Source organism: Podarcis raffonei, chromosome 9, assembly GCF_027172205.1.
Source record: "Podarcis raffonei isolate rPodRaf1 chromosome 9, rPodRaf1.pri, whole genome shotgun sequence".
Classification (NCBI taxonomy): domain Eukaryota; kingdom Metazoa; phylum Chordata; class Lepidosauria; order Squamata; family Lacertidae; genus Podarcis; species Podarcis raffonei.
This window is the reverse complement of record NC_070610.1, coordinates 2,025,701-2,052,005: the sequence shown is the minus strand read 5'-3', so window position 1 is coordinate 2,052,005 and position 26,305 is coordinate 2,025,701. Positions and strand designations below refer to the sequence as shown.

The 26,305-nt window shown below is 40.1% G+C and overlaps 1 protein-coding gene across 10 annotated transcripts in view; it reads right to left on the bottom strand.

Moving 5' to 3' along the window:
* The window catches only part of SCAPER (S-phase cyclin A associated protein in the ER), a 207,210-nt gene that overhangs the window by 102,057 nt on the left and 78,848 nt on the right, over positions 1-26,305 (bottom strand). For all 10 annotated transcript variants that reach the window (XM_053402648.1, XM_053402647.1, XM_053402649.1 and 7 more), the window contains 3 exons: positions 25,708-25,815; positions 10,179-10,315; positions 3,573-3,638 (listed from right to left, as the gene is read on the bottom strand). In XM_053402648.1, coding sequence (XP_053258623.1) covers positions 3,573-3,638; positions 10,179-10,315; positions 25,708-25,815 — 311 coding nt within the window. The remainder of the gene's footprint in view (positions 1-3,572; positions 3,639-10,178; positions 10,316-25,707; positions 25,816-26,305) is intronic.

The window sequence follows — 26,305 nt, the reverse complement described above, 5'->3', positions numbered from 1 at the left end:
GAAAGGCATCTTTCTTCTTTTAAACAACTCCCCTAGGAAAAATGAAAGACAGTGATTTCAGTTTTTCTAATTGCACACATGCCTTGTGAATCTTGGGGGTTCTTGCTTTCCCCCCTCTTTGTCTTACTGGCTTCAATTTCCCTTTTTTATTATAGATTTCAATAAACATATTTTCAAAAAGAAGAATGGAGAACATGCCATGTAATGGTTTCCAGTTGTACCAAATCAATTCACAAACCTTTCACGGGAAAGGAAGGGGAAAAAATTATGCTCACAATTTCTCTGATTCCCATTTGTTACAAACAATCAACACAATAAAAAGATTAGCTATTGAGAGTCATGATATTAGCAAACAGATACCCAAAATAGTAAAAACACCCGACAGACCCATTATTTTTGTTAGATGAAATGGATTAAAAGAAAATACCCAATTTCCTGAAATGATCTTACTAGGAAACTCAGATGTCTCACAGCTGGAACTGAGAAGGAAACTTCTGAACAATAACGGGCAAGAAAACAGCAAGCTCAAGCTGTCTCACACAAGACCAATGAAATCTTCTGATGGAACCAGTTTTATTAATCAAGAAGAGTTACCTTTTTATCTTTTTCTGTTTGTTTCTCAAACAATTAATTGATTCTATATTTACTGCTAGCTGCTAGGATGGTTATTTTAAGAAAACAGAAATATTTAAAGGTGGGTTAAATAAAGATTAAAAGTATAATCTAATCTGTATCCATTGCTATTGCTGAAAAACGAACTCAGAAATTAAGGTATAGTAGAGGGCAAAATAAAAATACTAACATTATTTTATGTATTAACAACAACAACTTGTATACTGTCCTTCATCTGAAGATCCCACGGCGGTTCACAACAGAAAAATACAATAAATAAATAAAACAAAAACAACCCAATAACCACTCGCCCACAAACACATTAAAAAACCCACAAATTCAGCCAAATGCCTGGTTGAAGGGAAACATTTTTGCCTAAAGATATGTAATGAAGGTGCCAGGTGAGCCACCCTGGGGAGGGCATTCCGCAAACAGGGAGCCACCACAGAAAAGTCCCGCAATCGTGTTGCCCCCCTTTGGGCCTCTGATAGAGGAGGCACATGAAGGAGGGCCTCAGAGGATGATTGCAGGAATGTTCAAACATCTCCAATGAAATAGTAACTCTTTAGCCTCAAGGGAAAATATCCCAAGACCTTGAGGACTACATTCTGGCTCTGTCAAATAGATAGATCGATAGATATGTTATTACCCTCCAATATCAACAATACACCCATTCAAAAGCAGACAGGATGCTGCAAGTATACTGTATACTTTTTGGAGGTTCTTGAAATAAGGGTGGAAGACACACAACACACAGGTGCAGAGGTGGTAGAAAACAGAACTCCACAGACACCGCAACAGTAGTACAAAATTCAGATTTTACTTCTTCCTCTTCCTCAACATTCTGCGCTTTCCCACTAATGTATTTAAAAAGACTGCATGGGAGAAAGGCTTGTTCCTCTATTTGTATATACTGGCAAAACTCCAGAGAACTTAAGTCAAGCTAGAGAGATTTATACTAGGGTAGGTTTGCCAGTAGAAGGAAATTGTGAAATACTGTTAAAACTCTATTAAAAAGTTCTCTCTGTGCTTAGCTTTAAATTATAGTATAAACTACATTCAGGCCATTGATAAATAAAATCGTCCTATCCCCTCACTTCTTCCTTCAATACACCAAATTGGCTTCATGATAAAAAAGTGGGTGCTTTAAGCTCTACCTGGCCATAGGAAATACACAGTGGGGGGGGGAGGGCCAGGAGTAGGTTTTCAAGCCCCTGTCTTGCATTGGGTTGGACTAGATGGTCCCCAGGGTCCCTATATGAGCCCCATATACCACCACGAGTAGCATATGCTCCAGATACAGGCAAAGCCTCCTCAAATTCTCATTTTTCAATCTCGGGAACCAGAGGATTTTCACCCTTAAAACCTCTAGTAGATCTGAAGTTTTGTGATGAAGACTAATCTGAAAAATAATACCACCCCCCGTATTCATAGGATGGTCAATGGACACATTAGCTGTGTATGTGTACAGATATTCCCCCACATCCACACTTCTCTGTGAAGCCTTTGGCACAACTTCCTAGAGGCAGGGAACCTCAGGCTCTGGGCCTAACAAGGCCTTCCGGGACTCTCTATCTGGCCCTTGGGACAATACCTAGGTCCCACCCAGGGAGGCCCTTCTCCAGGGCTGCTCCGAGTCCTTCATGACTGATCTGCCCTGGCTGCAATGTGTTCTTGACTGCAACAATGCCTCTTGCTTGCCTGAATAGAGGGTAGAGGAGTGTGAGTGTGCAGGCATGTGTACACCTCTGATTTTTGCATCCAAAATGTTGCCTACTGAACAAATGAAAGAGTCACATCCATTGTTCTGTTCCATTTTTTGCCCCTGGCTCCAGCCACGTGGAAGGTTGCCCAGAGGGGAATGAAGCCCTCAGGCTGACAAAACAAGGCAACGACGGGGGACCTTTCAGTAAGGCCTAAGTCCATGTAACTGAAATGACCAGAGATTTGTCCCTTGCCTCCTCTTCTCATGCTACACCCACAGTCTGTTTTCTGTCACTCCAACTTTGCAAAGCACCACATATGTGGATCCTCTGTATGGTATATTTAAGACTAACCACAAAATGGCTTTTTATCTGTGGGAATTAGCATTTTCCCCTTTTTAGACATGCATTTATGCAGCTTAGCTTTCAAACTATGCCCACAGAATATCTGACCGGTGAATGCTTTAACAGGCCAACAAATGACTGTCTTTATGTGCATGGATCAAGTGAGATCAAAGATGCTGTGCATTGTCCTTTATACTATTCACGCAAGGGATAGATTTATTTATTCATTTCATTAATTTCTAGAAGGTCATTCAGAGGGTTTCAAAATTAGATAGCTGCCGACCTATGTGGGCCAGTTACCGTATATACTCGAGTATAAGCCAACCCGAATATAAGCCGAGGCACCTAATTTTAGCACAAAAAACTGGGAAAATTTATTGACTCGAGTATAAGCCAGTTCACCACACCACAAACCTGGTGGTGGCGGCGGCAGCGGCGGAGGAAGAACAAGCAGCCCAAAAGGACCAGCAGCGAGAAAGGGCTCCTTTTGGGCCGCTCATCCCTCTGCCGCCGCCTCACTCAAGTATAAGCCGAGGGGGGCTTTCTCAGCATAAAAAATGTTCTGAAAAAGTCAGCTTATACTCGAGTATATACGGTAGTTATCTATAAGGTAGCTTTATATGCACCAGCAGTAAAAGAGTTACAGACTTTTTTTTTCAAAATCAAAAACAGTGCCGACTGCAAAATAGATTTTTTAATTTAAATGATTTTGGGAACTTTACAATTTTACAATGTGCAGTTCTGATAATTCAACTTACTCCTAATGGTTCGCTTTTTGTGATTTAATGGCTGACAAGAACGAAAAATGGCTGACCATATTACATGCATTGAACATCAACATCTTCATCTTCCAGTAACACAATTTTATCTAAGTGCTACATATCAAATTTAAAACAAGGTCTAAATGCTTACTTTGCTTTGTAAGGGGAGTCACAAGAGCTGTTTTTTGCTTCCATTATACTTTCATATTCCTTTGCCCTAAGGAGGAAAACATTTTAAAATATTAGTTATAACTCACACAAGGCACCTTGTAGACTTCCTTACAATTTTACTCCTCCCTTTCTTTCATAGCAATGACAGAATAGAAATTCGGAAGATGGTTCGGAAGCTTCAGCTGGTGCAGAATTCAGCGGCCAGGTTGCTCACCGGAGCAAGACAGTTTGAGCATATGACACCGATCCTGGTCTGATTGCGCTGGCTACCAATTAGTTTCTGGGCCCAATTCAAAGTAGTGGTTTTGACCTATAAAGCCTTAAACGACTCAGGACCGCAATACCTCAGGAACCGCCTCTTCCCCTATGAACCTACCCAGACCCTGAGATCATCTTCTGAGGCTCTTCTTCGTGTGCCTCCTCCTTGAGAGGCCAGGAGGGTGGCAACACGAGAACAGGGCCTTCTCTGCAGTGGCTCCCCATCTATGGAATGCTCTCCCCAGGGAAGTTCACCTGGTGCCTCCATTATACAGTGGTACCTCTGGTTATATACTTAATTCGTTCTGGAGGTCCGTTCTTAACCTGAAACTGTTCTTAACCTGAAGCACCACTTTAGCTAATGGGGCGTCCCACTGCCGCCGTGCTGCTGAAGCATGATTTCTGTTCTCATCCTGAAGCAAAGTTCTTAACCCGAGGTACTATTTCTGGGTTAGTGGAGTTTGTAACCTGAAGCGTATGTAACCCGAGGTACTACTGTACACCTTTAGGCACCAGGCAAAAACATTTGATTGACATCCTATGCCCTTTTAAAATGTGGTTTTTTGGGGGAGGGGTTGTTGTTTTTATTTTGATTACCGTAGATTCCGGTGTATTAGGTGACTGGGCGCATTAGACGACCCCCCAAATTAGCAGCTGCAATTTGGGGATTTGTCTTATAAGCCCAGTCGCCTAATGCGCTGGGCAGCTCCGTGCCAGGAGAAAGCCGCCCGGCGCGGAGCTGAGCCTGCCGCTCGCTGCTGCTGCTTCCAAAGCAGCAACGGGGGGGAGGGGGGGCTCCGCTCTGCGCCACCCATACCTGGCGTATAGGCGACCCCCAACTTTTTAACCTCTTTTTCGGGGTTAAAAAGTTGCCATATACGCCGGAATCTACGGTATATATTTTGTGATTTTATATTTCTGTTTTGTTCTATGAACCACCCTGAGAACTCCAGGTATAGGGTGGTATATAAATTCAATTAACAACAACAACTACTACTACTACTACTACTACTACTACTACTCCTCTAATAGAAATTGGCAGGCATCCTAGAAAACTAGACTAATTGTAAGACCATTTCCCCCATCAACAGCATTTCCTGATACTTGGAGAAGACACTGCTCCCGTTTTAGTAACTGTCTAATGAAACAATTGAAGCATCTATAATTATCATAAGCATTAACTACAAGAGAGGAAAACACACTTCTAGCATTAAAAAGGTATGTCTTCTGATTGATAACAGAATTATTAATTGGTTGACAGTGTTTTAATCACTTGGGTTTCATTAATGTTTTGTGGCAGAATAACAGGGTTAGCAATTGATGCAATTACATGAGCCCCTACCCGTCCCCTGCTCACAGGAAAGCCCTGTATGAATGGCTGTTTCACTTAAGAGAAATGTAAGCAGGAGTCAGCAGTACAAACCTGTTCAGACAATTAAAAGTATTCAGGTTTATGTTGGCAAAATGCCAACATGCTGGAGACAGAGGCAAACGCTCCTTTTGACACAGCTTAACTCTGTTCAATCTGGCTTGGGACAAGATGTGATTCACCAGCCCAGCCAACGACTCAAACAAAGCCTTGGCAAAATTAAATTCAGAAGATACTTTGATGATTTAGAAATGTTTAAATTCTCAGCTCCTGCAAACAAAGCCCAGAGGTGAAACAAATAAGCTAAAAGGTAGTAGCATTTCATTGGGAAAAAGTACACCAAAAAAGCTAAAAAAGAAAAGCAGAAAAGTAAACAAACCAGCAATTGCATGTGTTCTAGTCACGAAAGCAAGTTTTGTAGAACCCTTAGTTGCAAACATGACCCTATTTACTAGCAACCGTTTCCAATTCTGTGGAATTATTTTTGGTATGGGCTGCTGCTCCCTGTGTTGCTGATCACGGCTCGCTTTTGAGTTTCTGCAGACTGACTCTGGTATCTCTCTGGTCAGGGTTCACATTTTTTTTTATCTATAGTGTTCACTATTGCTTTTAGTACTTTTGTCATTACCTACTTATAAGAAAAGTGGGGCATACATTTTTGCAATAAATAAGCAAACAAAGGAATTATTGCAACACTTAACTGTGACTGAAATGAATTTGCATTTACTTAGTTTTCTCCTGGTTACATTATTATTTTGCGCTTCCTCCGAGGAGCTCAGGGAAGCTTATGTGTTTTCCCCATTTTTACCCTCACAAGAAGCATTTGATTGAAAGTGAGGCCGAGAGAGAGAATGGACTTAAAGATGCCCAATCAGGCATGGATTTAAACCCAGGTCTCTTCCTCTCCAATACTAACCACTATATCAGAGTGGTTTTCTGCCCAGAATGGAAACTGGGGAAAGGATGCAGCAATCCTGTAGCTCACTCACAATTACTTGACTTTGGTAAGCGAGTTATGTCTGTACTGCCTTATGTTTGGCTGATTTTGTGGCTTTTAAATGTGTTTAAATGTGTTTGTGTTTTATGCTTTTTGTATTTTTCTGTTGTGAACTACCCTGGGATCTTCAGATGACGATGATATTAATATTAATAATAAGAAGAAGTAATCAATGTAAACAGAGCCCAAACTGCAACATTTTCAAATTAAATTACACATCCAATGCAGCAGTTGCATTAATAAACTTAGATATTACTTTCTATCAATACCATGGGACGACCATCCGTCATGGATGCTTTAGCTGAGATTCCTGCATTGCAGGGGTTGGCTACATGACCCTTGGGCTCCCTTTCATCTCTGCAATTCTATGATTCTAAATCCAACTAAGTCATACTCACAATGGAGGTAAGTTACTTATGCATTGTTTAGAATGTGTTGATGCTGAGCATCACTAATGTTAGATAGCCACCAGGGAGATCTTGACAAAACGCATCTGGCTTTAAAATACATAAATTCATAGTCATCAGTGCCCATTAAAGATATCCCCCTTTGATGTTGTGAAGGAGGAAAAAATCGTGTAATTGCACTTATTATTTACTCTCTCTTTCTAGTCATCTCCCAAACCTGTGAGATTCTATCAGCAAATTGGGTGTACCAGACAGACAGGCATGGGTGGGTAAGAAGGGAGAGGCAGAACTATGAAAAGCTCTTAAGTCAGGGATGAAAAGCTTGACCTTTATCTAGCAGGAGAAAGGAAGGATTCGGAGAGAGACATGACATGATTAGAGTGACAAGCAAGGAAGTTGATTTTCAAGTTTGCACAAAGTCAGTGAGAAGTAGCTTTTGTATGTTCTGCAAATATTTATCTTCACTAAATTCTTGCCCTGGGCTATCCTTTGCCCCTTAATTATCTTCCTTGATTAGTTCATAGTTTTCCTGTTGCTGGCTGGCAAGTGATTTTTTATTTCTTTGGCTAACTCAAGATGCTAAGCACCATTTTTCAGTCCAACAGCAGGATTAATTTCAAATTTGCTTTGCTATTTTTTCGCATATGAGGTTTGCTTTGCTCAGAAGGGCACTATTTCCTGTTTTCCTTCAGTTCATGTTTTACCTCTAAAGGTGAGTACATTTTAGAATGTTGTTTCTAAATGCTGGTAAAAGCTGCTTAACTAGAAAGTGACATTATGAAGTTGGTTCAGATAAGCAATCTATTTCTTCATCAAACCAAAACCGCTATCAAAATCTTAGGAAAGTAGAAAGTTTTATATGCAGTCTGCAAGAGAAAACCACAGGCAAATCACATCAATTGACTTCATTAATGCCATGCCATTTGCCTACAATTTAGAATTTTGTTCATCAGTCACCAATTTGCTGTGTGCATCTTGAAGCACTATTTTGATAGCGTCACATACATGTTAATATGGAATAATTTACTTTGCTATATATCAGCAGTAACAGCACCTGCTTAATGGCTTCAGGTTATAAATATTATTAATAAGACCAAGAAAACTTCTTAAGAGAATAGATATCTCATTGATCAAGGGCTGTCCCTTCATTCACCTCTGCCATTATGGGTAGTTGCATATTCTGGTTTTGATTTAAGATCTAACAACTGGGTCCACTTACTTGCTTGTCCTCAATTTTTAATATGTTATTATTTTTAAAATGTTACCCTTTTCTTAATTTCTGAAGTGTGCTTAACATTACAAGTTCTTAAATTGGGCAGGTTTTGCTTTATGATGTGTCTTACAATAAAGGTTGCAGAACAGCTACAAATGCATACTTAAATGAATGATGTGGGCAGCTCACCTCCAAGCCTATGTTGTAGATGGATTAAGAGCAGGTCTTGCTCTTCAACCTTTTACTTGCCTCAAGCTAATTAATTTATTTAAATTTGAAATCTAATCAAGTTCCATTTTAACAATCTCCAACTATTTCTTCATCTAACAATTCCACTTACAACACAGCCCTATGCATGTTTACACAAAAGCAAGTCCCACTTGGTTCCAAGGAGCTTACTTCCTAGTAAATTGTGTTTAGAATTAAGCACTTAAAACCAAGAAAAAGAATCTTCTCACATTCCACTGATTATAACCTCTTTAATTTACGAGCCATGAGCAATCTCCTCCTTAATATGCACAGTATTTACCATTGCTGCCAATGTGCCAAGTAGTAAGCTAAAGTACAGCAAGAGATGTGTAATTAAAATTAAATGTACATACACTTAAACCTCTAATCCTAAGGATGCACGCACATTGTTTAGAGTTAGTTTAAGCCTACTCTTTCAGTTTTACCAGATTCTCAAAGTAGGGTACAATTTAAATATTTTTGCAATAGAACTAAAATTGCAAGCAGAAACAAAATTAAATCAAGGGTCAGCATTGGAAACAACAACTACAGGTAAAAAGCCTATCTAAAAAGGAAAGGTCTTCAAAACCTGCTCAAAAGGGGACATTTTTTCCCAATTGCCCCACAGTGCTAAGAAAGTGATTCTCAACAGGGCTTAATTCCAGTTCAGCTACAAATTATTCTATAGGCTACATTTGCTGCTCAAAGAACAAAAAATAATCTTACTGGTCACAGAAACTAAAAACAAGCCATGTTATTGTACAGCTGATGGTATAAAGAGAGAATATATTTTCAGTAATTCCCCCTCCCTCCTGCATCATCCCCCGTCCCTGCCTCTCTGTTCTGGGGGCTTCAGTGGGAGGGGAAATTGCCAAATATTGCTTCCCTCCCCATTTTTACTGATGAAAGACTCACCATTACTGGAGTGACACCATTGGCTGCAACCCCAAAGGCTTAGCACTATGGTCTAAACCACCTGACCCTGCTCTATAGCAGCCTTTGGCAACCTTGTGTCCTCCAGATGTTTTTAACTATGGCTGTGCTACCTGGAGCTCATGGGACTTGTAATGCAGAACATCCGGAGGGCACCAGGTTGGCAAAGGCACTCAAGACAATACTGCAGAGTCCTACTGAATGTAACATGCAAAATTACGCCACTGTAAATATCACACTTTAACAGTGAATAGTTGCAAAGATGCTAACTTATCTAAAAGATTTGTGTGCTAAATGATAAGCCTATTCATTGACATTGGCCACTGAGTTGAAAAATGAGGAAAATCCTGACATCAGAGGAACAGCTATGTGAATGCAAAACAATTTTTATTACAATGTAATAAAACAGACAACAAAGCTGCTGAACAGATTCACTGTCCTTTTGACAATTAAGAAGAGCTGTGCCAATATTTCATTGCTTATGATTGATTCCAACCAAGGGAAAGGAATCTTTTAAAGAGGAAGATATTTAACAAAATTAACAATATCAATTGTGTGTGTGTGTGTTGGAGCGGAGATGACCCTCTGATGGGGACACCGTTGCAGCGCCACGGCTCATGACCGAACGATGCCTCATTCCATCCTGAAACGCAGATGTCACATTTTAGGCCAATGACAAAGGGCAGGTCTGACAACTCACTTTCCATTTTAAGATATTTCTAACTTTTCCTTGTTGTGGCAGGCAACAAAATGGATTAAACCCGGCCTGGGGATTTGACACTCCAGCCGACAGGCTTCTATTTGTTGATTACTATTGATTTTCTTTGATACTTCATTTTAAAAATCAATAGCCAGGAAGAAAAATAGTCATGGTTTACACATACTTAAACATACTATTGTATGCTGGAAGAGGCTACAGTTTTGGCAGGGCTCTAGCATCCAATTACGAGGAAAGCTCTTAACAGGTGAAAGAAAGGGCTCTAGATCGATATTCAGTTTTCTTCTTCAATCAGAGAAAGTGGCCATAAATTAGGCTCATCAGTGTTATTTTCAAGATGTTCCTGAAACAAATAACTTCAAAAGGTTTTTTAAAAAATATTTTATAGCATTATTTTTTTTGAAGGACGAAAGAAAAAACAAGCTTTACATATGGCAAAGCTAGATGAATCTCCCCCCAATACCTTGAGTTCATCCGTGCCTTCAGTTTCTTAGCCTTCCTTTTTGATTTCTGTCTCTCTTCACCATCTTTTAAGGGCTCTGCTGGGATTGAACTTTCTACTACTATGTCCACAATGTACTTCTTCAATGACAAATGCTCCTGGAGGAAATAAGGAATCAGTGTTTAACAGAGAAAGTATTGGGGGGTTTTATTTTAAAAAGCAATAAAATATTATTTCCACTGCATCAAAAAGAGACCATTTTAAAATGTTAAAAAACTACCGGTACATGCTTAAAGAAAATATGCAAGATGATAATGAAAAATGATAGAAGAATCGCAGGCTCAAGGCCAGTTCAGAAATTCAGTTTTGCTCCCACGCCATGCTTGGCAGATGAAGGCATGAATTGTGTTCTCCAGTACCCACCATCGCTGCAGCTGAACCATGAGCCACCATGATCATGGGAAATGGACAAAAAGTGGGTTATGTAACATTTCTACATGAAAATCTAACAGTATTGCAAATACCTTTATTAGGAATAACTAATCTATTACAAAGCAATGACCTAGCTCTCAAGTTAACGAACTCTTTCCTTGAGGTTTGAGGTCAGGAATCTGTTGAACGGATTCAAGTACAGTGGTACCTCGGGTTACATACGCTTCAGGTTACACACTCTGCTAACCCAGAAATAGTGCTTCAGGTTAAGAACTTTGCTTCAGGATGAGAACAGAAATCATGCTACGGCAGCACGGCAGCAGCAGGATGCCCCATTAGCTAAAGTGGTGCTTCAGGTTAAGAACAGTTTCAGGTGATGAACGGACCTCTGGAACGAATTAAGTACTTAACCTGAGGTACCACTGTACTCATGTTGAATAGATCAAAAGGTACTTCCTCCCAAACGTACATTTATTTATATTATTTTTAAAGGAAGATTTATAAACCACTTAAATCACATACATGGTGTACAACAGGAGCATGGAACTTTTTTCACCCTGAGGGCCAAATTCCCTTGTGAGCATCCTACCAGGCATTGGATACCAGTGATGAGTGTGGGCAGAAGCAAAAACCGTCAGAGCAACAGATGTGACACTGGCTTTTGGTCAGGAGGCCACACTCAAGTCATGCAAATTCAGAGGTTTCCACCCACACCTCTCTCCATCTGGTCAAGGAAGAGGCATCATCACAGGCTAAGGACTTATTCTAGGCACACGAAGGCACTCAGAGAGGGAGAGGAACAAGACCAGGACTGCAGGCAAGCAGGTGCCCCAAGTCAAAAACTGGTCTGGTTCAGCACCTGACTGGAGTCAGCAGCTTTTTGGGAATGGGTGGAACTCAACTGGCCCCTCATGTCACCTGGTCCTTGCTGTACTGTTAGCTGCAATACCACCCCTGGCCATCTGCAGTGATGGTGCTCCAAGCCAGAAGCTCCCTTTTCCTGCCCCCAGCCAATGGTGGTGCAGAGAGTAAATAGTGGCTGGACTTTGCTGGTTTGATGCCCCTGGTGTCCTATTGACAGCTAGAAACAAAAATGTACATCAGCCCCTTGGGTTGTCAACCTGTAATTAAGCTCCATGGCATTACTCCCTATTTATTTTAGTTTCTTCTGAAAGCAGAAGGAAGGAAATGTTAATCCCCTTCTCTGAAACAGGTACCTTCACATGTGGGCCACCACCAAATCTAAGGTGACATTACCTGCCCCCTCCCCGTATGCTCAGCAACAACTGATAAACACTCTGCCTGTTAGGTGGAAATTATGAATGAGGTATGACCTCCTCTAACTCCTCACGTGTCTTTCCTGATCTAATCTGAGACCCAACAGACATCTCTATCCGAACGATAAGAATACAGCACACACATTCATTCATCTTAACGGGCGCTTGAACAAAAAGGGGTTTCCCAGAGTTCTCGGCTTTCAGCTGCAGCAGCTCAGATTAATCTCAAACTTCATCTTTCTAAATCAGAAGCAGAATAATAACACGTTGCATCACATCCAACTGTCACTTCTTCAAGAAGCAGATCAAAGTGGGGGATTATCAGCAGGGGCAGATCTAATATCTAAAGTGGGAGGGGGGAGAAAAGGACATCCAACCAGAAGCTCAAAAAGTATCAAATATCAATGGCAGATTGTGAATCTTGGAGCTGCCATGCGGTGCTATGCTTCACTGGCTATCACGTCCAGCTAAATTCACGAAAATCTACCTTGTGAGCACTTCACTTATTGGAAACTTAGCAAAGTTCAACACAGAAAAAGATGGTGTCCGCGTATGCAAAGTAATTGGAGGTCCTACAGTGGTATGATATTCAACAAATTGTGCTAATCTTCCTCAAGCTTTTACTTAAGGAGAAATATAGCTTGCAAGGAAGTCTCACGCACACTCTGTTCCAGAGAAGATAAGAGTTGAGACCCAAACAGAATTAATGTTGTCCAGTTTTTTTCTTTTCGTAGATCAAATCAACAGGACATACCACCAACACTTTTGAAAGTCCCACTGGTTTCAAAATTAGTTTGCCATGCAGAACTGGGAGCAGGGAGGGGGCAGTTTGGTCTGAGAAGTCCCACAGGCCCCATGGACACACAGACCTGGCCCTGCTGTTCTTGCAATCCTGGGCATCTTTGTTTAATTGTTTATTTTATCACCAACCCCACTTATGTTTGTAGTTTTTGGAAGTAAAAGGAGATAAAACTGAATGTTTAAGTGACATGAGATACTGCTCTACCCATTCATATTATCATAGCCGTTGACATACAACTTGTCTGGTTCTGCAATACATGGGTCACCTGCTAGTAAAAAACGATAAATGCCCCAACCTCCCATTGAAATCAGGAAGCCGTCAAGCCTTTATCAATCCCACATGGGCACAAGCCGAGCAAAGGGAAACACTGTTAAGTTAAACTTCTGCTTAAATTTCCCATCAAAGTCAAATGTGCTTAAAAGACTCATTCAATGGAAAGTTATCCTTTCTAGATTGTGCCCTACAAATACCATATATAATGGTTTTAGCCCACATCTAAAGGAAAGCCATTAAATCTAGGTTGATTTTAACTATATTTCATAGCATTCTTCTTTCTGTCACTTGACAAAGAGAATCATCCATCTTTTGTTTAGTTTATAAATATTTGCAGAAATACTTCTTGATGCCCTCTTCTAGACCTCAGGAAATATACTGCAAAATGTCAGGTTCTATTTCCTAAAGCATTACTTAACATTTATCAAACACCTAATAGACTACTGTGCACAAAAGTAAACTGTAATAGTCCCTCATCCAAAGGCCTACCCTTTAAGACATGCACAGGGGTCATGTAACATTTACTATTTTTAATAGTTTTAACTGTTAACTTTTTAACCTGGCATGTTTTGTTGTATATTTCAATTATGGTTGTTTTTAATGCTTTGATGGAATTGTTTTACTGTGAATTTTAATTATGTAAGGATGTTATGGTAATTTTATACTTGTAAACAGCTCAGAAGTCAGTTTTCCATGTAAGTAATATATTAGTTAATAATTTCAAATTTCAATAGCAGAAGGTAGGGAAGAAAAATCTAGTGCATTCTGTTTCATGTGTGAGTACACTAACACTTTCTGAAGAAGTGTTTCTATAATATTCTGGTAAGCAAAGGCAACACTTAGTATTGTAAACTCTGGAAACAGCAGAGGTTATTTGAAGCAAATACTTCTTAGAAACATCAGTGATCACTTTTATGATTACACCTTTATCATAAAAGCGAAACATGACTGAATCGCATTTGAAAGCCCCACATGGTATTGCTATGAAGCTGGAAGAGATTTTGAACACAAAAATGGCTTATAGGAAGTGAAAAATGACACACACACACACACACAAAATGGAAGATGCTGAATATTGTTTTGGTTCTTTATATTCTGCTAAGGACAAAAAAAAATACTGATGTGCATAAATACTTTCATGAATGATATATAAACTCAGATTTATGTAAACTTCATTATTCTAATGCATTTATAATCATCCGAATGCATTAGAATAGAAAAGTTAGACTTTACACTTCAGATGAAGCTTACAAATAGATTACAGCTCGGCATATTAAAAAAGCATTTCAAACAAAGAAATGATAATTTCCCGGAAAATGCATGTCAGCTGTCTTATTAACAAACTTTCCCCAGCTGGCACAACAAGAGCAGGCTGGGGCCCAGGAAAAACTGCGTGCCAGAGGCCACCCTGGGGGAAAACAAATGCAGTACGGGCCCTCCTCTGCTGGGAAATATTATTATTATTGTTGTTGTTGTTGAATTATTATTATTATTGTTGTTGTTGTTATTATTACTATATTTCATATTTTATATTTTAAATATTATCGTTATCATACTTTCTTCTTCTTCTTCTTCTTCTTCGAAGAACTGTAATCGTGTTCATGCAGGAGGCCTGAACCACTGAAGGGATGCAGCCTTGGCCCTAACCCAGGGACCTGATAATCAGGCCCTCTGAGCCCCACAGTGAAATCAAAAACTGCCCATGAGTCAAAATTACTACCAATACATTCTTCATTCTTTAATTATATAAATAACCCCTTTTTTCATAAAACCATTAGTTTTTGTTTTTTAATTCATTGTTACACATTTTCTATAATTACTCACTTATTTTTTTACTATTCTTCATTTTTAAACTATATTTTTTAATCCCTTCTTAATTTTTAATATACAGTTGTACCTTGGATCCTGAATGCCTTGCAAGTCAAACGTTTTGGCTTCTGAATGCCAAGAAGAAGAGTTTGGATTTGATATCCCGCCTTTCACTCCCTTTAAGGAGTCTCAAAGCAGCTAACATTCTCCTTTCCCTTCCTCCCCCACAACAAACACTTCAAAGAAGTGTGACTGGCCCAAGGTCACCCAGCAGCTGCATGTGGAGGAGCGGAGACGCGAACCCGGTTCCCCAGATTACGAGACTACCGCTCTTCACCACTACACCACACTGGCCAAAGTGAGTGTTCCGCTTTGCGAAAGTTCGAACATCCGACGCGGCTTCCGAGTGGCTATAGGAGCTTCCTGCAGCCAATTGGAAACCGCACCTTGATTTCTGAACATTTTGGAAGTCGATCGGACTTCTGGAATGGATTCCGTTCGACTTCCGAGGTACCACTGTATGTATATTTATATACCACTGTATATATCTTTTAAATTATTTTCCCCCTTTTTAATTTTTTTCATTTAAAAGTCTGCTCTCTCACTCTCACTACATCTTATTTCTACCTTTTATTTTTTAGATTCCAACACCTCAACATTTTTAATATTAATTTAAACTTTTTAAAGTCCCTACGTTTTCATCCTCCTCTCCTGCTTTTTTTAATCACACGTTATTACACTCTTCTTTTCCACTTCTTTCTCCCCCTCTCAATAGACAAACAAATAAAAAGATCACACACTTCCCCATGAATGGAGGCTCACAACATTATACAGGAGGCAGCAACGAAAACCATCCCAATGAAAAGGAAATGCAAGAAAGCAAAGTGGCTGTCCAACGAGGCCTTACAAATAGCGGAGGAGATAAGGCAAGCAAAATGCGAGGGAGATAGTGAAAGATACAGGAAATTGAATGCAGATTTCCAAAAAATAGCAAGGAGAGACAAGAAGGCCTTCTTAAACGAGCAATGCAAAGAAATAGAGGAAAACAATAGAATGGGAAAAACCAGAGATCTGTTCAAGAAAATTGGAGATATGAAAGGAACATTTCGTACTAAGATTACCATAATAAAAGACAAAAGTGGTAAGGACCTAACAGAAGCAGAAGACATCAAGAAGAGGTGGCAAGAATACACAGAGGAACTATACCAGAAAGATATGGATGGCTCGTACACCCCAGGTAGTGTGGTTGCTGACCTTGAGCCAGACATCCTGGAGAGTGAAGTCAAATGGGCCTTAGAAAGCACTGCTAATAACAAGGCCAGTGGAAGTGATGGTATTCCAGCTGAACTATTTAAAATTTTAAAAGATGATGCTGTGAAGGTGCTACACTCAATATGCCAGCAAGTTTGGAAAACTCAGCAGTGGCCAGAGGATTGGAGAAGATCAGTCTACATCCCAATCCCAAAGAAGGGCAGTGCCAAAGAATGCTCCAACTACCGCACAATTGCACTCATTTCACACGCTAGCAAGGTTATGCTTAAAATTCTACAAGGAAGGCTCAAGCAGTATGTGGACCGAGAACTCCCAGAAGTGCAAGCTGGATTTAGAAGAGGCAGAGGAACCAGAGACCAAATTGCAAACATGCGCTGGATTATGGAGAAAGCTAGAGAGTTCCAGAAAGACATCTACTTCTGCTTCATTGACTAGGCAAAAGCCTTTGACTGTGTCGACCACAGCAAACTATGGCAAGTTCTTTAAAAAATGGGAGTGCCTGATCACCTCATCTGTCTCCTAAGAAATCTCTATGTGGGACAAGAAGCTACAGTTAGAACTCGATATGGAACAACTGATTGGTTCAAAATTGGGAAAGGAGTACGACAAGGCTGTATATTGTCTCCCTGTTTATTTAACTTATATGCAGAATTCATCATGCGAAAGGCTATGCTCAATGAATCCGAAGCCGGAATTAAGATTGCTGGAAGAAATATCAACAACCTCAGATATGCAGATGACACAACCTTGATGGCAGAAAGTGAGGAGGAATTAAAGAACCTTTTATTGAGGGTGAAAGAGGAGAGCGCAAAATATGGTCTGAAGCTCAACATCAAAAAACCGAAGATCATGGCCACTGGGCCCATCACTTCCTGGCAAATAGAAGGGGAAGAAATGGAGGTAGTGAGAGATTTTACTTTCTTGGGCTCCATGATCACTGCAGATGGTGACAGCAGCCACGAAATTAAAAGACGCCTGCTCCTTGGGAGAAAAGCAATGACAAACCTAGACAGCATCTTAAAAAGCAGAGACATCACCTTGCCAACAAAGGTCCATATAGTTAAAGCCATGGTTTTCCCAGTAGTGATGTATGGAAGTGAGAGCTGGACCATAAAGAAGGCTGATCGCTGAAGAATTGATGCTTTTGAATTCTGGTGCTGGAGGAGACTCTTGAGAGTCCCATGGACTGCAAGAAGATCAAACATATCCATTCTTAAGGAAATCAGCCCCGAGTGCTCACTGGAAGGACAGATCCTGAAGCTGAGGCTCCAAGTCTTTGGCCACCTCATGAGAAGAGAAGACTCCCTGGAAAAGACCCTGATGCTGGGAAAGATGGAGGGCACAAGGAGAAGGGGACGACAGAGGACAAAATGGCTGACAGTGTTCTTGAAGCTGCTAACATGAGTTTGACCAAACTGCGGGAGGCAATGGAAGACAGAAGTGCCTGGCGTGCTCTGGTCCAGGGGGTCACGAAGAGTCGGACACGACTAAACGACTAAACAACAACAACATACTTCCCCAACCATTTTCAATAGCGCTCTCTCTTCTTTCTTGTCTTTTATCTCATCCTCCTCCATTCTCCCCAACTCCACCCATCCCTCAACAACCCCCACAACCACATGCACCCCTTGTTCCAATGACTATATACAAAAAATAAGCACACAAACAAAAATAGAGCTCACCCGCCTCCTCATCTCCACCCACCACATAAATGCAACAAACAAAATGTTCAGGTTAAAAAATAAAAGCAAACAGAAAAAGGCAAACTCATACTAACTAAAACAACATCCCCACCCCAATAAAACAATCAACAAATAGGCTAAAACCCAACAAATATCTAACATAACGGTGGCGCCAGAGCGTGCCAACACTCGCATCCCTACCCTAATACCCCAACAAACCAAAAATGTTGTTAACAATACTGACAACATTGTTTATAAACTTTACACCCAACACAAGCACTACAAAGGCACTTGACACCATCTCAATGACTCACCCCCATCACAAGCGCAAGAGGGGACGGCCTGTTCTCAAACAAGGCCATCCATGCCAGCTGAGACACAGGACCAACCGGCTGGGAGCCAAATGGTCCAAGCTACCCCAAACAAACATCTATATAACGGCTACTTTCTATAACCTACCCCCCCATCTTCAGTCCATCCGTAACTCTAACCCCCTTCTTCCCCCACCCACCACACTATATGTCAGCACAACACACTAGGTTCAAGAAGACAATATACGGTGAGAAACAGGACAACCCAGATGGATTGCTCAGCTGCCTCTCACTCTGGCCCAGACAACAGTGGCAGTAAGGAGAAGCAGCAGACCCCCTGCTCCTTGGTGCTCTGCCTGGCAAGCCAGCCGGTGGTAGCGATGAGGAGAAGAAAAGGAGCAGCAGCAGCAGCAGCTAGGGAGAATGGCAGGGAGGAGGGCCAGGGCAGGCAGGCCTTCCAAAGCCTGGAGTCAGGCAAGAACATACCAGAAAACAGTGACAGTTGCAACAGATTCCGGTACACCAAAGCTGGTCCTCTGAAGCTTTGTATATCATCTTCTATCTAGTGAAATCATTACAGAAGAGTTCTCCTTGGGACACTGTAACAAAAAATTCCTACTTAAAAACCCCCAGTATCAGCTGACTGGGCCTTTTACTCCTAGTGTAATTCCAGCTTAGATCAGAGTTCATGTGTTCAGAATTGATTTAAAATCAAGACAAATTGTATCACCAAGCCTCTATTTAAATCAATTACTTTAATCAACCTCTCCATTAGTAGTTCATTTTTTAAAGAAAGCACATTCTCATTTGTTCAGTCAAACACTGATTTACAACCAAACAGAACTTCTGCATGACATGAAGTAGCATTTTGTACTATGAATGAGGTTTATGCTTCCACTTTTTATGTGTAATCATTGTGCTGGATGCTTGCAGATTTTTATGCTATTAAGATGGTTTAAGAAGATTAAACATAATATTGTTTCTGGGCAATCCAGAGCAACACACGTTACCACTGCCCTCTGCTAGGTCCTATGCCAGGATGCCCTCCATTCAGATCCAATGTATTTTTGACTCCCTTAAGGAACATGAAATCATAGAACTGTAGAGTTGGAAGGGATCCCAAACATCATCTAGTCCAACCCTCTGCAACGCACATGCCGGATGAAATGTGGCTCAAAGCACAGAAAAGGTAAAGAGATACCACATTGCATCAGTTGAAACATGGTCAGAAAGGAAGGTTAAAGGGATCAGGTACCAGGTGACGGGAAATAGCCTTGCCTGAGACCCTGGAGAGCTGCTGCCAGTCATGGCGGACAATATAGGGCCCGGTGGACAAATAGTCTTGCCTAGTATGTGGCAGCTTGTTGTGTCCCATAAAACTCAAACATACTACAGGAGATTACATCAAAGAAAGAAAATGAAGTTCCAAGGAGCACAAGCTACAATAAGAAGATAATGGAGTTTAGGAGAAGGATTCTTAACCGTCACCATTTTTACGCCTCTTTTATAAACAAGTGATCCAAAACTAATCTAAAGAACAAAATCAGCAATCCTGTCCCCCTGCCCTGGATGAAAATCTACAGAACAGATCATGACAATCCTCAATGGCATTGCTGTATGATTGCTAATGAAACAACTTTAAAAATCGGCCAGCTCTTTGTCAGTAGATTTTCTCTTGATCAAGATAAATACCACATAATCTGCTGGCTCCTTTGGTAGCTCAGGGAACCCTATGGAAGCTCCCCATTGAGCTTTCTATCCAGCAAAGGGCCTTTGCTTCTCAGCAGGCAGCTATTGTGCGTACAGGGCTTAAAACAAAAATGTGTCAAAGATCAACTGTATGTTACCTGAAGTGTCAAGTGCACAAGGTGAAAGGTGAAATTTCATTAGGTCAGAGGTGGTATAAATAAAAATCGTATATGCCAAAGAAGAAAGGTCATTTAATATGAAGACATTGGAGATGACAAGCAATAACTTTAAGTAGGAATAGTGTGTTCCTACCTTCATTGATTAAAAATAAAATGGGAAGCACTGACAACAAAGCATACCCACAAACACATTATTTACCCTGTGCTTTGAAATCTTACCCCAAGTCATCATCATTTCATTTGTATGCAACCTATCCTCAAAATCATGATAACAAAACATCCCAAAATCAACGACTGCAAGAAGCGTTTCATAAGAGGAATAATAAAAAGCAACAGAGAACAAATGCAACAGCATTCCAAACAACAACATTTCATTTCAACAGCATTTCAATACAACATACCATATTTTTCACTTTATAGGACGCACCTTGTTTTAGAGGGGGAGAACAAGAAAAAAAATTTCTCCCCCTCTCTACTCAGCGCCCCTTCAGCGAAGCGGCAGGAGAAACGGAGCCCCTTCCATTGCTCCTCCCACTTGGCTGAAGGGGCGCTGCGCAGCTCTCCCTCTCTGTTGAAGCCAGGAGAGTCTTGCTTTCCTGGCTTCAGAGAAAGGAACCTAAAGCCTGCGGAGCGCAGCGGGAGCTCGTGCTGCGCTCCGAGGGCTTCAGGCAGCTATCCCTGAAGCCTGGAGAGCGAGAGGCGTCGGTGAGCACTGACCCCTCTCGCTCTCCAGGCTTCAGTGAAAGCAACGCAAAGCCTCTGGAGCGCGGAGGAAGCGCTCCCTCTGCGCTTCAGAGGCTTCGCGTTGCTATCTCTGAAGCCAAGGATCCTGCATTCGCTCCACAGGACACACACACATTTCCCCTTGATTTTTGGAGGGGGAAAAGTACGTCCTATAGAGCGAAAAATATGGTACATCTCTTGGTGGTAACAAAAACAAGGGAGTTTGAAATCAAATCAATTTATTTTGGTCACTGACCAGAATGCAACCTATACAACAACAGAGAGCATACAAACATAAATAGATTAAAATTAAGCTCTATGACCTGATACACAATAAATAACTCAGATATAAAACTAAGATATAAAACTATAAAACTATATACTAAGATATATAGTTGTTTTAGCGGCAGCTAAAAAAGCCAATGCAATTCTGGGCTGCATCAATAGGAGTATAGCATCTAGATCAAGGGAAGTAATAGTGCCACTGTATTCTGCTCTGGTCAGACCTCACCTGGAGTACTGTGTCCAGTTCTGGGCACCACAGTTCAAGAAGGACACTGACAAACTGGAACGTGTCCAGAGGAGGGCAACCAAAATGGTCAAAGGCCTGGAAACGATGCCTTATGAGGAACGGCTAAGGGAGCTGGGCATGTTTAGCCTGGAGAAGAGGAGGTTAAGGGGTGATATGATAGCCATGTTCAAATATATCAAAGGATGTCACATAGAGGAGGGAGAAAGGTTGTTTTCTGCTGCTCCAGAGAAGCGGACACGGAGCAATGGATCCAAACTACAAGAAAGAAGATTCCACCTAAACATTAGGAAGAACTTCCTGACAGTAAGAGCTATTCGACAGTGGACTTTGCTGCCAAGGAGTGTGGTGGAGTCTCCTTCTTTGGAGGTCTTTAAGCAGAGGCTTGACAACCATATGTCAGGAGTGCTCTGATGGTGTTTCCTGCTTGGCAGGGGGTTGGACTCGATGGCCCTTGTGGTCTCTTCCAACTCTATGGTTCTATGATTCTTTAAGTTAAAACCCTAATCACTAATTTAAAACATATTAAGACATCAGCTGTTAGATTCATTCAAAGCTTGTCTCCTTAATTTTATAGCAGCAGCACAGAATTTAGCAACTTTTAATGTAATCTCTGTTTCCTGTCTCCTATTAAGTATTTTAAGTAATAATCATCAGTTCTGCTTGGGGTTTGCTGCATGATTGGAGTGATAAACGTAGAGCATATAACTTTGTAGTAATGACAATGTAATAGGGCATGAGTAGCAGTTTCAACTTCCTTCAAACCACACAGGCATTTTTGCTTTGAATATGGTTTGCCTTCAAATCTGCTCTGCAATAATTCTGATGAAAGGACATTAAATTTGGCAGGGGTAAAACCTGTTCTAAATTTGGGTCAGCTGCTTTGTGCTTCATTTCAGAAGTAAAAGTGATACACAAATATAATCCTTGGATGTGTAAATTCTAGGTAGAAATAGTCCCCATTCCCATAGACTCTCAGACTACATCTATCTATCTATCTATCTATCTATCTAGTATTTCTGACCTAACATTTTGAAATTTTGAATCTGCGAATAAATGTGGGAAATTGTTGTCTTGGCAATTAAAATAGAGACAGAAGCAAAGTACTATTACAAACATTGTATCTGATGGAAAATCTATGGAAAACCCTGCAGATATAAGAAAATGTTTTCAGAAATACTTTAAACAGCTGTATAAAAAAGGTAAAGAAAATAAGGATAAAATTGAGCAACTTCTTGCGGCGAATGAAATGCAGAAAATTCCCGAGGATAAAAGGTTCCTACTAAATGGCATGATTACAAGACAGGAGGTTGAGATGGCAATAAATAAGATGCAGTTAGGCAAAGCCCCAGGACCGGATGGTCTTTCTGCAAAATATTATAAAATATTGAAAGATTGGCTAATTCAACTGCTGGCAGATGTGTGTAATAAGATTTTAAGAGGGTACAAAGCTCCCGAAACCTGGAAAGATGCATTTATCACTCTGATTCCAAAAATAGATCAAGATAGATCTGATGTAAAAAATTATAGACCAATCTCATTACTTAATGTGGACTATAAAATCTTCGCAAACATTTTGGCCAATAGATTAAAAAAGGTTCTATCAAATTATATACATAAGGACCAGGCAGGATTTCTTTCTGGGAGACATATGAAAGATAACATTAGAAATATAATTGATATAATAGAAAGGTTGGAAGCGAAAAGAAATTGTAAAGGAATGTTAATGTTTATTGATGCTGAAAAGGCCTTTGATAATGTTTCTTGGTTATTTATGATGAAATACGTAGAAAGAATTGAGGTTGGCCAGGAATTTTTAAATGGTATCAATGCGATCTATTTTGAACAAAAAGCAAAAATCATAGTTAATAATGTGGTCTCCGAGGAAATCAGAATTGAGAAAGGAACCAGGCAAGGGTCCCTGCTTTCCCCTCTGCTATTTATTTCTGTTCTGGAGGTTTTGCTAAACATGTTGAGGAAAGAGGAGGAGGTTAAAGGCATTGTAGTAGGATCCAAGCAATATAAATTAAAAGCCTTTGCTGATCACTTGTGTCAGGGAACTGCCATCGGAACGAGAGGAGGAGGAGGGGCTCCACGACGATGCTGGAGAGGGGCCAAGTAGGGAGAGAGGCAGGTCTCCTGTTGGGGAAGAAAATCAGCGCGATGGAGGGGGACCAATGGGGGAAGCGGAGAGCAGGCTCAGAGACTCTTCACTGGACACCAGCGGAGAGAGCACAGGTCCTCCGCTACCCACGCCCACCCTGCGCAGAAGGCTTCCGCGCAGGGAGGCTAGGAGGAGACTGGGCGTCAAACAACTTTTATGTTGGAAAAGGTTGAAGAAACGCCCACTGTTGGATTCTGCCAGCGACTGAGCAGCCACGAAGTGAGGGGCTGTCCAGCCAGGAAAGGTTTAACCAGGCCACCTACCCAGGAGTGGCGGCAACTTACGCACGAGCAACCCCATAACCATTACAACTTGGTTTTAACTTTACAAGATCCAGAAACTAGTGCAGTAAAAGAGTTTGGGCAGGTAGCAGGATTTAAATTAAACAAGAGCAAAACCAAAGTTTTAGAAAAAAACTTAGCTAATGAGGAAAGAAAAACCCTTTCTGAAAGGATAGGCCTTTCTGTGAAAAAAAGTTAAATATTTGGGTGTGAATTTATCAGTAAAGAATTTGAATCTCTACAAAAAGATAACTATGAAAAATTATGGAATGAAATCAAGAGAGATCTTGAGATATGGTCAAACCTAAAACTTTCAATGATGGGCCGAGTATTGGTGGTTAAGATGAATGTATTGGCGAAGATGTTGTTTTTATTTCAAGCTCTACCAATCATTGATAATGTTAAATGTTTTAAAGAATGGCAGAAGGCATTGTCTAAATTTATCTGGCAGGAGGAAAAACCTAGAATTAAATATAAATTACTTACAGATATAAAAGAAAGAGGGGGTTTTTCCCTACCAGACCTGAAGATATACTTTGAAGCTGCTGCCTTCTGCTGGATCAAGGATTGGATTCAATTAGAGAATGATGTGCTAGATTTGGAAGGACTGGATAATCGATTTGGATGGCATGCATATCTATGATATGACCAGATAAAGGCCCACAGTGGTTTTAAGAATCATGTAATTAGAAAGGTGTTATACAATATATAGACTAGATATAAAGATCTCTTAGTAAGAAAAACACCAAAATGGATTTCGCCAATGGAAGCACAGGCCCCAAAAAAGTTAAATAAGGAAAACAAATGGTTGAGGTAATAAGATTTGTTGTTAGAGGATCAGGAAGGTTTTAAATTAAAACCATTTGAACAAATTAAAGATAAAGTGAATTGGTTGCAATATCATCAAATTAATGAATTATATAAGATGGATAAGAGAAATGGTTTTGCAACAGAAAAAACCAAATTGGAAACGGAGTTGTTAAATACTAATGATAAGAATATGTCTAAAATGTATAATTTGTTGTTGGAGTGGCATACAAAGGATGAACAAGTTAAATCGGTTATGACTGATTGGGCAAGAGATGTGGGACATAATATAATGATGGAGGACTGGGAGAGGCTATGGAGGAAAGGGGTTAAGTTCACTGCATGTACGATGTTAAAGGAAAATATTATGAAGATGATGTATAGATGGTACTTGACCCCTGTAAAACTAGCAAAGATTTATCACAATAGTGATAACCTTTGTTGGAAATGTAAAGAAAAGAAGGTACTTTTTTCCATATGTGGTGGATTTGCCCCAAGGTGAAAGACTTCTGGGAGAAGATTTATAATGAACTGAAAAAAATGTTGAAATATACACTTATTAAGAAACCAGAGGCCTTTCCTCTTGGAATAACAGGTTTAGAATTGCCCAAGAAAGATGTTAAATTATTTTTGTATGCCACAACGGCCGTCCGAATATTACTTGCTAAAAATTGGAAAACATAAGAACTAACAACAGTGGAAGATTGGCAGATGAAGATGATGGACTTTTCGGAGCTAGCTGACCTGACGGTAAGAATCCGCGACCAGAAAGAAGAGGAGTTTCAAGAGGACTGGAGGAAATTCAAGGACTATTTGAATAAATATTGTAATATAAAAAATTAGAAATTACTTGAAAGAAACAAATAGGCCTAGGATTAAATTAATTTATAATCAAATAAATGGGATTTAGAATGTTAAGAAAAGTGAATAAGATAGACTATAATTGGAAATTGTTTTAGTTTAATAATGATATTGGAAAGCTGTTACTTTTAATTACAAGGAAACTCAGAAGGGAGGGATTTGAGGAAGTCAACCAAGATGTTTAAAAGGTTGGATTTGTGAAGAATTAAGTTTGTTGTTATTGTTTATCTGTTTATTGTTCCCCCCTTTCCCCCCTTTCTTTCTTCCTTTTTCTTTTTCTGTTTTTGTGTATCATTTTGCTTTGTGGTTTGTGTTATCACTGTGGAAAATCTAATAAAAAAAATATTTTTTTAAAAAAATTGTTTAACCACCTATTAATTTGGGGAAGATTAGAAAGATTTCTAGGGAAAATATGAACATGACCTTAAAGAGGCGGAAAGAAAAAGGACGAAGACCTACCACTTCTTCGTCTGAAAGCTCCCGTCCTTGGATGCTGCTGTTTTCTCTCACTGCTTGTTGATGCTTTTTACCTTTAATATGGCTAAAGAGATAGACCTCTGAGGAAATCTGAAAAGGGATTTAAAAAAATAATCTGAGTAAAAGTACAGTGCAAAGAGGAGTCCTGCATTAAATTAGGCAGCAGTGAATGTGTCCTCCTTTTCTCCCACACAAGAGGGAGCTGTCCAACATGCCTTCCATTATAAACACATATAATATCTAAAAATGAAAAATACTCCTTGCTTCAGAAGTACCGTCTTACCCATAGGCAAAATTGATTACTCAATCATAAATAATGTTATTAATGAGTTGTTGTTTTTTTAAAAAAATTGAGTTGCATTGCTAGCGGAAATATTACACCAAAAACAAAACAAAAAAAAGCAACCTTAGAACAATTCTGTAACGTAGGCTAATACCATTGTATTATTATTATTATTATTATTATTATTATTATTATTATTATTATTATTATTATTATTGCCATCTTGCAGATGACCTGTCTGCGTGTGCACACCTACACTTGTGAGAGGAAGCAGGAGTGGGGAATCGAGTGGCTGGC